General features: G+C 38.5%; 1 protein-coding gene across 1 annotated transcript in view; it reads left to right on the forward strand.

The window, feature by feature from the left end:
* Positions 1 to 16,555, forward strand: part of LOC125698371 (protein FAM169B-like) — a 262,140-nt gene that overhangs the window by 11,981 nt on the left and 233,604 nt on the right. Inside the window, exons 2-6 of the mRNA XM_048956594.1 lie at positions 1,131 to 1,264; positions 4,062 to 4,161; positions 8,513 to 8,598; positions 10,130 to 10,304; positions 16,277 to 16,459. Of these exons, the coding sequence (XP_048812551.1) occupies positions 1,131 to 1,264; positions 4,062 to 4,161; positions 8,513 to 8,598; positions 10,130 to 10,304; positions 16,277 to 16,459 (678 nt within the window). The remainder of the gene's footprint in view (positions 1 to 1,130; positions 1,265 to 4,061; positions 4,162 to 8,512; positions 8,599 to 10,129; positions 10,305 to 16,276; positions 16,460 to 16,555) is intronic.

Here is a 16,555-nt window from a genome sequence, read left to right on the forward strand (position 1 = left end):
TCTCACACTTTCATCATCCGTAGTTTCTGAGTCTTGATGTAGACAGTTCTATACAATGGCCCTCATGAGACCGTTCATTGTCTCAGACATTTACTTTGCACTTACTATTAGCGTAGTTATTTCACATTAAACTTGGGTCATTGAAACTGCCATGTGAAGGGAAACCATGATTAAAAATGTGGGATTCAGAATTAGTGCTCAAACTACAGCGGTGTGTTGCAAGATTTTTGTCCTCAGTTCGGGTCACACAAGAGCTGCAGGTTGGCTTGTTGATTGAAAGCACCTTAAATTGAAAATATTTCCTTCCTCAGAAAGGAAGACAGAAAACTTGCAGAATACTATTTGGTCTGCTAGCTCATTGATTCTACTGTCCTTTCTTTTCAACTGGTGATGAACCACCAATCAGTCTGATTTCTTGTATCAGAAAAGAGATGCTTGGAATTTGCATTTAGATGGCAGGCATCAGATGTATGTAATTTTTGTTTGCATGCAATTAACAAATATCTTGAATAAATATCACATGGTGTTAAGTCATGTGGAAAGAAAACTGTGTTGCATAAAGACTTGTATTTGTTATTTTGGGAACACTTCTGCATGTAAATACTTTAATTTTTCGGACATTATTGAATTGTTTTTAAAATGCCCAATTGAAATGAGTCAAAAAAGAGAAGGAGATAATTAACTATACAACAGGTCATGGTCTAACCCAGAAGGGGTTGGTCTTCCAAAAAGCAATAAGAAGAAATTGGAATTCTGTTCTGTTGTGTTTTTGGACAGTACTAAAAATCAGGTTGTGTTTGGAAGGGTTTGGGTTTTTTTTTTCAGTTTTAGAGCAATTTATTTAACACCTACAGAAATTTAAGATTCTGCTTGTTGAATTCAAAGAAAGCCATTGTGATTTGATGCTGTCATGGTACTACTTTGTAAAATCTCATGTCAAGGGTTAGGTAACAAATAGATGGGATTTTACTAGTATTCTTGTTTAAGACAAGGATTATACAGAAAGCTCTAGAGGGAATGTTAAGAGCCCATTTACACTAAGCAGATGCTAAGAAAACTGTGGTTTTAAAATTCATATTTATTATCTTGCTTTAGAAGTAAAAATATTGTGTGTTTCATTTTAACTGCAGGTTGCTGTTATTTGGTAGATACAGTAGCAGGAGATCCAGAGGTTCTGCAAGCAGATGCTGAAACATACTATGAAAAACTGTTGAAGCAGTCGTCATCTGCTCCTGACGTTTTTTCCATCCCTGGAGGAGCAAAGGTAATATGCTGCTGTTTTTCATTCTACAGGTTAGATACTTGCAAACTAGTTTGTTGGTTCTGTTCATAGTCCATTTGTGAATGGGGGCAAACCGGTGTGACCAGATTATAAATCTCTTAAAATCAGTAAATTCTGCGTTATTTCAAATACTTTACATGCTGCAAATTAGAGAGAAGCATAAACTAGAAGTCTAAAGCCCTCCAGGTGTAGGTGAAGGTCTGAAGTACTTAGCTGAACTTTACACATTGACCTGTTGGTCCTTAGAGAACTGGATCAACAGGGAGCTTGATAGCGGTTGACACCATGGATCTGCTCTATTCTGCCTCTATTAGCAGTTCACACAGGTACTGGTGCACTGACTACTTTTTGGTTTCCACCCTTTCTAATTGTAGCATCAGTGATGTTGAATGTGGATTCTCCCAGTTCAGATCAGATGAGACTAATAGATAAATGCTGTAGGTGTCAGTGATGTGATTTACCATCCATTCCTGAGCCACCTGAGGAGTGATCTGGGGATGAGAGAGCTGGCCTGTTAAATATGCTGACTTCAACCTTACTGATTAAAACCAATATATGTATATATATATGTTTAAACCTTCAATTCTGGGCATTTTCCACGTCATACTGGAGTACCTGGTATTGCACTATCAAATCAGTAAGTGGGTTAGTTGAAATGAATGTTTGGAATGCGATGTTTGTTCCCCAGTTTAGGAAAATAACATGTAGTAGTTTCCAGAAGCATACCATTTCAGGTGGCTGGCTTCCATCTTTGAGCACTGACTGTAACTAGCTTTAAGTATTCTTTTAATGCCCTCTAGTGGACCATGTAGGGTTAAATACAAATAAACCTGACCACGCACAGATCCTTCAGTTAGGGCTTCTCCATCCTTCCCTCAGCCTTTCATGCCTGGTTATACTTTCAGAAGCTTATTTTCTGTTCCACTGAAAAGGAGGCTGAGATAAAATCCCAAGCAGTGCTGTGTATATTTTTGCAATAATTAAACACAGTGAAATCAGTTAAAGGACGACTTCTGGCTTTTGATTCAGAGCTATCTTGATTCTCTGGATTGCTTCAGACCTTAAATGTATCACATGACAGATTTGAGTCTCATAGCAACACATTTCTCCTTGCATTCATTTAATTCAGGTCTAATCTAATCTGCAGTCAGACAGCTAGTCAAGGACATAAATAATGGCAATGTTCACACTATGTGTTTTTTTTTCCTTATACTCTATTATATACTCTATTACAAGTACTTTGCTGAATGTTGATATTTTGTAATTAAAAATAAATGTAATATGTTAAACTCTAATTTCCAGAGAATCTGTTATGTACCTACAACCTTAAGGATGAGGATTTTGGTGTTTAAATAATTGGCTGTAGTTACCAGCTTTTTTTTTTTCTTTTTCTTTTTTTTTCCCTTTTTTTTTTTAATGCATCTGAATTGAAGCAGGTTTTGAGTGGCAGGACCAGCAACCGTGCATAATTAGTGTCTGTCAGCCCACTTGCTCAGGTCACAGAACTTCATTTTGGTATGTCATGATCTGTGGGCAATCAGTGAGTGCACGAAGGACAAGGAAATCAGCATGGAAGAGCACTGTCAGAGTTCAGAAAGACAAAGCTATACTTGGCTCATCCTAATGTTACTTGCACCTATGAAAAGTGCACATTACATTGCAAAACCAAATAGCAACCACAGTACTGGATTTAGTACTGGCCTTTCCATCACAGTGATGCTCTCAGGTGCCATGGTGATACCCGTGCTGTTATGTCTGTAGCACGCAAAGGCTGAATTGCCAGAACAGAGTGAGAGAGCAGGAAGCTCATGAATACAGATTTCAGGGAGTTGTCAGTTTTTTTCCAAGAGTCCAATGTTTGCACAGATGATCCCAGGATTCTGCCGCCGGCAAACTAGTGAACGCTGATTTCATCTTAAAGTTGTTATCTTGAGCCATCCATATTCATACTGCTCCTTCCATGCACCAAGTAATATTAAATGTATCACATGACTGATTTGAGTTTCATAGCAAACTGACAAATGGGTGCAATTAGAGAGAGGCACACCCACACATACACAATGGACCAGATTTTTGGAAGTACAGTACATACTGTGCTAAATTATTCACGCTTGTTGCCTGTACCTAAACTTCCAAGAGAGCATTTACAATATTCATATGGAAATCGTCATCTCCATGCATATAGAGCTGTTTGAGCACAGTGATTTTGTGTTTGTGTCACATCGTTTAAAAGTTGAGTCTGAGAGGCTGAAAGCTGGATTTTGATTTGAGCTTTCCCTGCACCGTAACCACCGTGTGCCATTTTATCTCCCCTCCCTGTCCCTCACAGATCAACTGCCCAGGCGCTGCCCTAACGCTTTGATACTCCCTGTACCCTGAGGCTTAATTCATTGTTTGCAAAACACCACAAGTACTCAGCTGGACTGAGCTGTAAGAAGTGCAAGTTGTATTTGTTTGCAGTTGATACAATGTGTCTGGTCTTTGGTAACACCATTTGTCCACATGTAACAGCGTTCAAAGCCCTGTTGTGTACCTGCTGTAGTAAGTCAATACTAAGTTTTTCACTGCCTTTAACAACTAATTCCTTCTAAATTGCTTGCTGATAATATTGGGCTATTACATATGTATCACTTTCCGTTTTTAAGTTGAGGACTGAGAGGGTGTTGTGCTAAGCATATACTGTGCATGTTAGTATGACATACTGTAAATGCATCTAATACATGCAGTGCTTCTTGCCAGCTTTCAGTACAAACAGCTACAGGGCTTGTTTGTTTTTTAGGTTAAACTTGAAGATTCCTGTGTGTGTTTTGTCCCCCTCTACCGAAATAGTCCTACTTGCAAAATGTTGCTGTTAACTGATCCACAGGATAAAGAGACAGGTTAGAATTGGTAAAAATGTTTTGAAATTTGAGCAGTTGTACTTTCTTTGATTTTTAAGGTGGACTGCTGGTTTACATACTTAAATACTTGAGATTTTCTTTTGAATACAAGGTGGATTCCCCTTACCTGTCAGGTTTGTTTTGATGGGCTACAAAGTGGAAGGGAGGATTGACATTGAGGGCTTTCAAATTCTACGCATTGCTCTGCTGGTAGCTGGAAAATGACCTTAGATAAAACAGCAGTGTAACTACTGTTCAGCCCAAATCAAGTAATCAGGAAATTTCCTCATAAGGACAAAAAACAGATAAAAATCATCTGTGTTTAGAGGTGAACTCTGCAAAGTTTTCCAGCTTGTTTTACACGGGGTTTCAATTGGGGGTTCACTAATGGGCTGTGATTCACATAGTTGAATGTGGGACACCTTTCTAAGATAAAAATGACTTCATCGTCCCCCTGTAACTACTGAGAGAGAAGTTCATTCCTGACATTAATTTATATATTCCATTAACATTTTTCCAAAGAGAGATAGGCTGTGGTGTGATAAAGGAGAGAAGTGCCTACACCAGAGGCCAAACTTGCACTGAAGGCAGCTGTGCATACCTATGGACTCATGTTCAAAGGAACATGGTTGAAAGTAGCATTTAGTTTAGACTGCAGAAGAGGAACGGGAATATGTAATGACTACATGAAAATAAAGAACTGTGAAATAAATGCAGGTGAAGTCAATGAGTTTAGCACAGATCTTCAGTTGGATAACAGTAATAGGAAAAATGCATATTAATTAGATGTGGACACAGAGAAGCAGAGAAGAAAAGATTTCTACAAATAGCAACTGAAATCCACATTGGAGACTAATGGATTAGTACTGCATAGATAAAAATGACAGACATGATGTTTATGAAATAATATCCTCTATAATATAATTATTTCCAACAATTATTTCCACGGGTCTCAGAATAAGTACTGCCAATCCAATCATTTGTTTAACATTCTAATAATTTGGATTCTTAACAAATACAAAATTTAACAGCCTATCTACAGCTTTGACAGTGAAGAGCTTTATAGTTTGATGACATTTGATTCTTGGGCACAGGTTGAAGAGGGATTGAATCCAACCCTGAGATTTATATCCAATCATCATGATCAGATATGTTATCCAGAATTGCTATGTAATGTATCTGAAATGACCTGCATATTTCAAAGGGAAAACAAGTGGCAGCTTTTCGTGGTCTTAGCTGGGAGCATTTTTAATTTATTTGTGGTGGGCTGAGTATTCTGTTAGTGTATTTGTACAGATATTTTTATGAGAATGTAAATCATGTTGTAAGGCCTTACAGAGCATAACATGGATGATTAACATCTTTATAACACTAAATAAACATATCCTATTGTGGCACTTCATGTGTGCTGTACATAATAATTTACAATAACTGCTAGATGCCACGGAACATTTATCACAAGACATTTGCAACAAATCATTGAGTAAAACTTGAATTGTAGAAAAAAATGTAATTGGTTGCAGGAAAGATATCTATCTTGGATACTTGAGTAGCTGCCATTACTGCAGCACCTTCATGCCTCCCAAGCTTTAATGTATTTATTTTGATAAGACTCCTAGAGAGACAGAGAGATTGAGAGGGAGAGAGAATGAGAGAGAGATGCTCTTACTCCATTTTAAAGATAGGGAACTGGGGCAGACAGCCATTCAGTGTATGTCAGCACTGCAGAATGCAGTTTAATGCAGTATGTCTGAGCGTGTTCTGTTATCAGAGCTGACCTGAACTTGGCTGCATGGAAATGCTTGTTGGGTAATTCTCCATTCTCTTTCTCAGGTGTAAATGTAACAACAGCAATCTCTGCAGTCTGTAGTGTGCCATCAGCCTGAATTACTTCCAAAATTTAGGGAAAGATGACTTCAGCAGAACTTTTAGATTCAATATTTATTAAACAAAGTCAATTTACATCTATTACATATAGTGTTTGCCTTTAATTTAGACTGTGACAGAGGGATGGGTTTCAGCAATTTGGATGAAGGCTGCGGAACAAGAAATACCAAGCTGATGCTACTTTATTTTTTCTGCTTTTCTCTGTCGGTACTCTGTGAAGTCCTGATGTGCAATTTTCGTTTGGATAATTGCACGCCAGTGTGGGAACATTTGGCCAGTGTATTTTCACCTAGAAGGTAAAAATGTAATCCAGACCCGGGTTGGGCAAGAATCCGTGTTTGCATAGCGAAAGAATACATTTCATAATCACAACTGCATTGTGTTTGGTGCCCAATTCAGTTTGTTATTGTTCAGTTACCCTTTCCAAATACTCGTAGTGGAATGGAATTGTTTGTTTCTTGCAGCGCTGTGAATATTTTTGTCTCTGCAACTGATCAAAGTACTGAGGCTTAGCAAACTAGTGCTTACAGGGCAAGCTGCACAACTGAGCATGTAGATACCCCCATTAGTTGTGAACTGAAATGTGTTGGACTTCGTCATTTCACTTAGTTCTGCAGAAGCAAGATCATGTTAATCATGAATCACAGCGTGCAGGTATGTGTGTAACTTGCTGATTGGTAATTAACTTGGTCTCTTATGATGAGGTGAATGGAACCTTATGTCTTGGAAAGAACAATAAGAGGAGGAAATAAAAGTGAAGGAACATGTGCTTTCACAAAGCATGTTTGCATTTGAAATAGTATTCCTCAAGTTAACTATAAAATGAAAATGAGAATATGGGCAAGCATAGATAGATTAAACTGTGGACCAGATGTTGACTTAAAAAATGATAACAAAAAGCTAAGTACATATGTTTGCATGAAATGTGGAGAAATGTTTTTCCTTCAGGAAAGGCATCCATATAGATAAGGTTTCTCAAGTAATGTGGTGTGACAGTTGCTATGTCAACTAGTGTTCCCCTCCACACATTTAAATTATTGAATAGCACAGTAATGCTCTATAAAAGTAGCTCCATAGGATGTGGTTATACATCTCCTTATTTTCATCAAAGCTTTTTCAAAGTTTTCTGGCCTTTACTACATGTGTTGGACATCTCTGGACTTTGTGCTGCTCCATAAAGTCAGCCTTTGACCCATTATGTTCCCTTTGTCTGACTCGTGTCATAGATGTTTAATGGAGCAGTGGCTGCTTGCATTTGAAAGCAGAGCGAAGGGACTGAAGGAACAGATTGAATCCATCACAGAAGAGGTGTGAAACTCCCATGCAAGTTAGTGCATAATATTTAATGAATTGATCTGGTGCTGTAAGCAAGCATCTGCCCTTGCGTGCAATACTTTCTTCATTGTTAAGCCAGTATGCAAAGTGTAATGCTTTTTGGCACATGCTTTAATAATTTATTTAAAATGTAAGTTAGCTCGGCAGAATCTCCAGCCTGAAAGCCAGTGCGAGCTGGTAAATTCTGAATCAAAAAGGGAAACCAACCTTTGCACCTCAGAGACATTTGTATTACCTGGGGCTAAAACAGGTGAATGATGAATCCTATTAAAGTCATTGCACTTCATTACATGTAAATTTGTCTCTGGCTGGCAGATGGTTTTTAACTTTCTCATATTCAGCCTTATTTGGATAGTTTAGAAAACCAGAGGAGAGCGCTCTCCCTTAGGACTGGAGGATATGAACTCCGTGTATCTGTGCATTGTACTTGCTGCATTATATCATTTTGTATAAAGATTGTAGGGATATGTGCCACTCTGTTTAAGGACAATAAAGATATCAGGGTTCTTGAACACTCCTTAAATTGTGATTTAGGAGTGCATGTATTTGTCCTCTCTGCATGCATCTGAACTTTTGTGAATATCTGTCCATGCAGACATTTAGGAGGCAACTCTGAAGGTACAGATACATTGAAATTGAGACACATAGGTAACTGAGAAGCTGTTTGATATGGTGGATGTGAAAACTTTTGTGCTTTACTTGCAATGGCTGTCAATATTGGCATGCATGCATATGGACAGGGGACAGAGGCTGAAATAAAATTAAATACTGTAATCTTCAGCCAGATAGCTCTCTTTGTCCCACACTTAATATGTTGCTGAATAGATACTGTGCAGGAAATGCTTTATTCATATGGCACACAGGTTGTCATACCAAAGTCGCCTCAATTTCTGAGGAATATTATCTTCGCTTGGTGTTTCTTGATGACTTTTTCATGTGCAGAACTGAAAATTGGATGCCAAGGGGTGTGGAGGTGAAATTGAAATACAGTAATTGTTCCACTGCATCATAGCAGATCAAACTAGGGTCAGCTGGAGGGAGAATTGGATCTGGGACTGCTTGTGAAAAGGTTTAGAATCAGACTAGTATGTTATTGCAGTTCACGTGTTTCTCTCTTTTCTTGTTGTAGTTTTGGCACTTTATATGAACCAGCGATGGTGGCCTGTTGAAGATGTTGTAAAAACTGCTGACCCTTCTAGAGATGGGTTGATTTCGGTGAGGATGCTTTTTAAGCATTTGACTTTGCCCTGGACACTCCCAGTTGAAGCAATCATAACTAACTGTCTATGCTTCCTACAGCTCCTTCTCTATCTAACCTGTGAGACCCGGGGGATATCTCCCACTGAAGAGAGGCATGCACATTAACCCTCTGTACACAATTTTCTGCATGCGCTTTGTGATGCTGTGGGATTTATTCACACTTGGTTTTAGTTTGCCCTCAATGCCTGATAGAGGAATAATCAAATAAGCAGACATTTCATGTTAGCAGTACTCTTGACATTAGTGTTTGTTGACTGTCTGAAGGGAGCATTACTGCTCTTTGGAACAAAGTCTTACATAATTATTTGTGAAATTGTTTTGCCTCTGATAATACTTGTATTGTGGTCATTTTATAAAGCAGATTTATTTAATAGATTTTATATATGCAATTCTTTTTCCAAACAGATGATCTTATTTATAATCTTAGAACTACATTTTCATAATTTAAGAGGTTTGTATAGCCTGTGATCTACTCTCTACTAAGAGTATGAGTCTTGTGTTGCCATGAGGCTATTAATTCAGTTCTATTTAATACCCGAACTTCTATGTCCAGATTTTGTCCTTTGTCATCTTTCCTTAATACCTACTATACATGGAGGTTAATTATTCACTAAATTAATTAATTTAGGTGGTTTTTTTTTTTTTTTTTTTAGTAACTGAACTGGAGGGATTTTGAGATACAAATCCTGGTAAGATAGAACTTGGGGCAGAATCGTAACTGTTCAGGTTTTTGAGCTTCTGCTGTATTGACAGAGAATGAAAAAATATCTGAAAACTAAAAGCTTGTCCCTTCTAGCTCATTACTGAGAGTTGAATTGTTATTATTTGTGGAAGCACTTCTTTTCAGTGTAAATGTTGGCACCACTTTTGCTTTGATGACCAATGTGCTGTTCTTTGCATTCTTCCATCTGCCTGTCTTGGTTATCCAGTAAGAAACATGTCATAAAAGCTGACTGCTTCTGTTGTTCAGTCTAGATTGTAAGCTGCTTGGGACAGGCTCTGTATTTATTCTCTTTTCTTGCTCAGTAAGGTCCTGGCCCACTGAAGTTCTTTGATGGCATGGCAAGACATGTAATAGGGAAGTGGTGATTGGGATAGCTCACTGAATCCTGACTTTATTTCTCTTTTGGGTAGGATTAGATTGCCTTGATCATGTTTCCAAATCTGTGACTGGTTCTCTGTGACTCCATGCGAGAGGCTTTTCCTGGTGCTTTGTAATTCTTCTCTGTGACTTCAGGAGATATTTCAAGCTTTATAACTTTTTTTCTAAATTATTTGGTGCCCTCTGGATGAAGGGTGGAACACTGGGAAGAATTGTTTTTATTGTTCTATCTGAACCAATTCATAAGGTATTTTCCCCAAATTAAGGGTACGTGTTTCCTGACCTCTTTCCTCGCAGCCTCTTTAATTTTGAAACTGTTCATGAAAGGCAAAATACAGTTTTCTGCTTCATTTTTCCTTGGTCTGTTTTTGTTTCTTCACTAAGGTCCAGACGTTTGGAGAAAGGATTGTCCTCTTTGTACTAAACTGCATTATTTTTGGAATGCCGGAAGGGAATTCAGCTAATGATGCATTCTTTCTACCTCACTCTGCCACTGAGTGTGCCAAAATACTCTGGAGAAATGGTGAGGCTGCTGCCTTTTACTCAGTGAAGATGAAAGGTAAGGTCATGGTAGAGGCATGTTCCCATTAGCTTCTGACAGCTAGAAATGTAATACTTTTGTTTATCTTTCAGTATAAATAATCCTGGCTCCCATTTACATTTTTATATCGAATCTCTCTCAGAGTGAATTTGGGGAACAGGCCTTCCCAGAATTTGGAAGCCATCCATATTGCTTTCATTTTAACATGACGGTTCCAAACTCTATTCTCAGTTACAGTGAGTGATCTAAGGTACTGGTGTACTCAAATGAAATATGCTTTAATACAGACAACAGGAAGGTTGCATATGTACGAACAAAGAATGCAAGGCTTGCTCACAGAATGGAGAACTGCATCTCAGAAACTGCGATATGTGAAAGAAAGGAGTAGAGTTTGTTGTGGGAAGGCAGTGTACCAGGCAAGAAGTGGTCGCATCCCTGGATATGGAAGGAGCAGTGGCTAGGTTCTGTAGAGGAACATGTATACACCTGATCAGTCCTGGCATGGTTTATCCAGTTGTGGTGCTCCTGGTTTAAAGGATGATGATTAATGGATGTTGTCATTAATTGATTAACTTGCACAGAAAAACATGAGGTCATATTTGATTCTTTATGCATTCCTACACCACTATAAGTTTGAGGGAAGGGCTTTTATTAAAATGAGTGTTTATTAATGCGGGTGTATTGCTATCTAGTGTGGAAAAGGCTTCATTAGAGTAACTGCAGGTATGCAGCTGGGTAATATGTACCCTCCTTCAAAAGCTGATTACCTGTCTGTGTTTATCTTGTCCTCTTGATACTATCAGCTTAAATGTAGAGAAGTTGGTATCTGTGGAGGTAGATGTGTTGTGGAAGTCAGCAATCAGAAGCTATCTATCAAAAAGGGGAGAATAAGAAACAGGTTGAGAGCTGTGCAGATTTCATCTGCTGTAGCCTCTGGAGGACAAGTCTGAAGGCACCTTCTCTGATAGTCTCAAAAGGCAGCAGCAGTAAGAGCTGTTCTGCTCTTCAGCTGACTGGGATGTGTAAAATCCTTATTCATACAGCGATATAGCCTGCACATCAACCGTTATGATACACTGCTACTGACTATCAATGAAAAACCATTTTGCACCCTGTGATTAAGAAATCTTGTGTACATATCTGTGAATATGCTGATGAGCTTCTTCATAACTGGCAAATGCTTCAATGACCACAGTGCATTTTCCTTTAAGTCCATATTTCTGAGCAAAGCCTTTGGAAGGAAACGCTTGTATGTTTCTTTTCTGTAATGATTAATGCATCAGTAAAATAAGTTTGCACAGTAGTCTTTTATGAGTGAAGTATTAGCCAAGTTGAAAATGTTTCCAAGTAAATTAAGAGTTTTAAACCACGTCCACATAAAATACAAGCCCTTTGAGTCCAGCTTTGTCAGCGTCTGTCTTTTGTTGCCAGTGCTTTTTTTCTCTGGGCAGCTATGTTTGTAAGTTTTTGGCCTGTGTCACAAAATACTGCAGTGTTTTGCCAAAGCCTTTTTGGGAAGCTTGAAACTGATTGTTTTTGCTATTTTCTGTGCATATTTGGAGAATATTTCTGTTTTCTGAAGTTCTATGATTTCAATTTCACATCTGCCATGCTCTGGCTGATCCTATTCTTTCTGCTTTATGGAAGAGCCATGGATTTATTATTCTGGAAACAAGCTAAGTAAAGTGTCTTCTCTTAGAAATCATATATCACAATGTTGTTCTAGATTTTTTTTAGGAACTTTCTGTTTTGTTCTCCTCTTACTATTTTGCTTTGAGCATTTAGCAGGAGCAGCTTTATGGACTAGGCATTACATTGTGCTGAACCTCCGTTACAGCTTCTGGTCCTAGAAAGAAATGACCTTCTTCAGAATCACTAAATGATTCTGATTGCCTTTATTCCTGTGCTGTGCAGTTTCCTGGCTGTTCTCTATGGTTTTATTTTCTCCAGTAGGTAATTGAGAGTCTGATGCTGATGTTGCGTTCGACTGTATTTTCCACCTGTGGATTTTCCAATATCCAAAGTATGACAAAAAACATGCTTCAGTGGAGACAAATAAGCCAGAACAAATCTGTGGAGCACAGCTATCTCAACCATGGATTTTCTATGTGAACCATAGAAGTGGTGACCAAGGAGGAAAGAGTCTCTTCTATCTTTACTACAGATCTAGTGTGCCATTATGCAAGCTAAATTTTCAATGGACATCATTGATTCCGGTTAACTAGCTTGACAATATTGTACAAAGAGAACTTTGTGATTTCGGCTCTGTTCAGTGTATCCATCCATCTTTTGAACATCCTTAACTGGATCTCTTTTGGTAGTGCAGCTAAAAATGGATGGATGGTTCTGAGCACTCACGCTGCTCAGAGACACAGTGACTTTAAGTCAGTGTCTTGAGACAGTTTGGCAACTGCTGACACTGGTTGTCCTGCACCTGTTGTGTAGATAAACAGAAGACTCATTCTTCAAGGCTATCAGTTTTCGTGAGCATTAGACACCTTTATTAAAACAAAATTTATTCATGACTACACAGATCATCACCCTAACCTCTCCGGTATGTGCCTATTCCTATCCAGTGACAGGCATGCAGCATTTACCACTGGGTGCACTAAAGATTGATGAGACGTACTAAGCCACTAATGAGGCTGATAAGACACTTTGTCACGTGCCAAGATAAATGTCTTCAATTTTATCTATGTCAGCGGCTTCCATATTAGACAGCTGATGAGTTAGACCTCACTGAATGTAGCTACTTAAAGGTACAACAGGAAATTAGTTCCCTGTCCTTGTACCTTACTTTGCAAATGGCGGTCTGCAACACTTGAAATATTTTGCAGAAAATTCTCATATAGATACTTCAGTTTTTGGATTGTTTTGTATTTCTTTCAGGTGTTCCTTTCAGATTTTTTTCTGGGCATCCTCTAAATCTGTGTGAAAACCTCTAAAATAATGTGGGTTTTTTTTTTTTTTTTTTTGTAGTGGCGTAGGATTAGTGAACGTGGTTATTGATACTACTTTTTGTGCAAAGTGACTATGTAATTCCCTGAAAACCTGTTATTTTTCTGTACAGAAGGTTAATAATTACTGAAAATGGATTTTACCACCTTCACATTAGTCTGCAACAGCCAGGAGAATGTAGAAAACTGTGCAAATAAATCAGTGAGGAAGTCTGAGGGTGCTCTGAGCCAGCCAGGAGTGTCTTAGTCCGTTTCAGAATGGAGAGTAACAAAACCCTTTTTTGGTATCAAGGCAGCTGCACTGGAAAATGGCCGTGTGCGTGTAGGTGCTGCTCGGTGTGAGGTCATTCACTGCCCATTCCACTTCCCATCCCTCCATCCCCGTTCCATGAGAGCCTAAACTTTGCAGTGTCTTCGGTTTACTTGTAGTTTATAATTTTCTGTGGGCAAGAACACAAACACAGCCTTGTCCCCTGTGAGAAGCCTTGAGCCAGGTCTTACATTGGGGTGAAGGGGCAGATTCTATTTTTGACTTATTTTTCAGTTAGCGAAGTACGCTGCCATGAAACCTGTGGGCTGTTTGTAGAAAAGCGGTATCAAACACTTCAACAGGTGACACCAGAATGCTTCAAAATGATGATAAATTCTCTAGCAGATTGTTTTTGAAATGGCTGCATGAGCTAAAATCTCAAAACTGGTTATCTCTAGAAATTAAAAAAAAATAATTTTTCACAAGTTGCACACATTTCTTGTAGGAAAAGAAGTTATCAGAATTGAAGCTAACCTGACAGACTGTTAGTTGGAATCTTGTTGGACAGTTGTTTTTCCTCTCCCTGTGTTTTCTAGCAATAATGTTTTTAATGTGCGTTTTTGAAGTAGATTGAAGGTTCTGGCTGTAATAAAAATTGAATGACTACATACCAGTCAAGACATGAACTCATTCAATTTTATTGGAGGCACATACAAATTCACACAACGGATTGACCCTTGGGTTCCGTTCAGCAGAAACCCTCCCCACCCTTTCTGTAGCCACTCAGGCTGCAGAGGGCCTGTCCAAACACGTGTGTGCCAAGTCGACTTATTCAGCAGGGAAACAGTCAGTATGCACGACGTTGGTGTTTTGTTTTGTTTTGTTTTCTGGTTTGTGGCTCTTTGGGAATGCTAATGGCTGTCTGCTTTCCTGCCCTTATAATATCTGTTTACGATTTTGCTGTCTCATAAGTTGGTCATTTGGCATTTGTGACCCAACCAGGCAGATCAAAGGTTTTCAAAGGGCAGACTGCATGAATGCTTTCATCCCCATTGCCAGTGCCCATATTTTCCCTGTCTCTTCCCTCACGTCAGGACTTAGTATGTGTGTTTCAGCAATGAAACAAACCTTTAAACAAAATGCGTCAGACCCCAGTGATCTCTTTTGGGCCACCTTTAGCTTATGATAAACTCTTTGTTATTGGATTGGAACTAGAATTAATATGGCCTTCATTCCAAAGGTTTTTGTTTATTTTATTTCAAATGTCTGTAGGCTATAACTCTTCTGTTTTCCAGGGAGAAGGTGAAGAATGCTTTCGTGGTTTCTTTATTTACAGTGCCTTTAGACATTGCAAGTTTTTGTCGTCTTCTCAACAAAATTAGGAGCATAGACATAAATCACTCAACCCTTGGATTTGCTACCACAGCAGTCTCATAAGGATTTATAGGAGACAGACTATAGGTGTTAATAATAAGCTTATAAAGTCACTTGCCACATGCAGGAATTCTTAAAGCTACTGACTTCATAAGAAGTTTGTCCCGTTTTTACACTGTATGATGCAATACTGCTGAAATACAACATCTCTGCTGGGCTCTCAGCTAACAACAGGACTGGGGATATACTCAATTTCTTGGCTTATGAAAAAAGAGCAACTACCCATCATGTGTTACAAATATTGAAAGGTTATAAACACCACCACAAACCAACAATGTGCTTGAACATGTGTTTGAAGTTAAGCATGCACTTTGATTAAGCAGGGGTGGACCAGCCCTGAATGTGAATGGATTGGTTGTGTAGTTCTTGCTGTATGGCTGAGAATGTGTGTGACATGGGCTATTGCTAAAGGGAAGAGCTACAACCTTGACAAATCAGAGTCTAGAATTAAATATATTCATGTGTGCTTTGCTGAATTAGTATCCTGGAAAAAGAGTAATCAAAGTCATGCTTCACAAATACCAGCAAAAGTTACTCGATGCAGCCTTAAGAAATGGAAGTAGACCTTAGTTTAATTTTGCTATGGGGTTGTGATAAAGAAAAAGCGGGTTGTATTAAAAGTCTTGTACTGGAACTTGGGAAAAGCCATTCTAATGTTTCATCCTGTGCAACAGGTCTTAGTGAAGCGATGAAAGTTTCATGACTGGAAACACTTAAAATTTAGACTGGATGGTAGACTGGGAGGTGATAAAAAGAAAACCAAGGAGGTCTTCATGCAATTTAGCAAAAAAACCAGTCATATGTAATATTGAATGTCATATTATAAATGTCATATGTTGGTATAAAGGTGTGGATATGCATTTTTATTTAAGTTATCACATATCCAGATAGAAGCGTAAGATAGAATCCTTGTAAATATTTTTTAAAAATGAAGATATATCAGTGTAATCTTTCAATGCTAACCTTATCTGAAATGTACATGGATGGTAAATTGGTGCTAGTCAGTCATTTCAGGGCTGAGTCCTTGTGTTGTCAAATAGTTTTCTTGTCTTCATATATGGCTTGTGTACATAGATGGTCTGATTATGAAGAGTCCAAGACTGGAAAGCACTATGGTGACATGCATAGCAGGTACTCTCAGTTTAATGGCATACATCTTCCTCTTGGAAGGCATTTTACTTGTATTACTACCGTCTGTCCAAATGCAGTTTATCTGAGAGTAGCCTTGTAGCCTCGGTAGAGCTTTCAACGCAGTATTTGTGGTTAGAATCCCACTGCCGTTAGTTACTGCAGCAGTATCAATTTTGTTTTCAAATTAATATATCTGTCTTTTTACCATCTTCTTTCAGGGAGTCTATGTGATGGTACTACCAGTCAATGTTACTTGCTGCCAGTTTTGGATACTATATTTGTCCAGAGAAAGTACAGAAGAAGCGGCCTAGGGATGAAAATGCTGCGTGATTTCTGTCAGTCCTTCAGGACTGAGGATGCCTTGGGGATCAGCTGCCCTATTTCTGCTGCCATGTATCAAGGTAAATTGTTTGATGTGGAAGCATTAGGTAAGGGTGATGTATAATGTATAGATTTCAATATGGTCACGGTAGGATTTTCTTAGCTGTGTAAGTGTT

The sequence above is a fragment of the Lagopus muta genome, chromosome 10, assembly GCF_023343835.1.
Source record: "Lagopus muta isolate bLagMut1 chromosome 10, bLagMut1 primary, whole genome shotgun sequence".
In the NCBI taxonomy this organism is placed as follows: Eukaryota; Metazoa; Chordata; class Aves; order Galliformes; family Phasianidae; genus Lagopus; species Lagopus muta.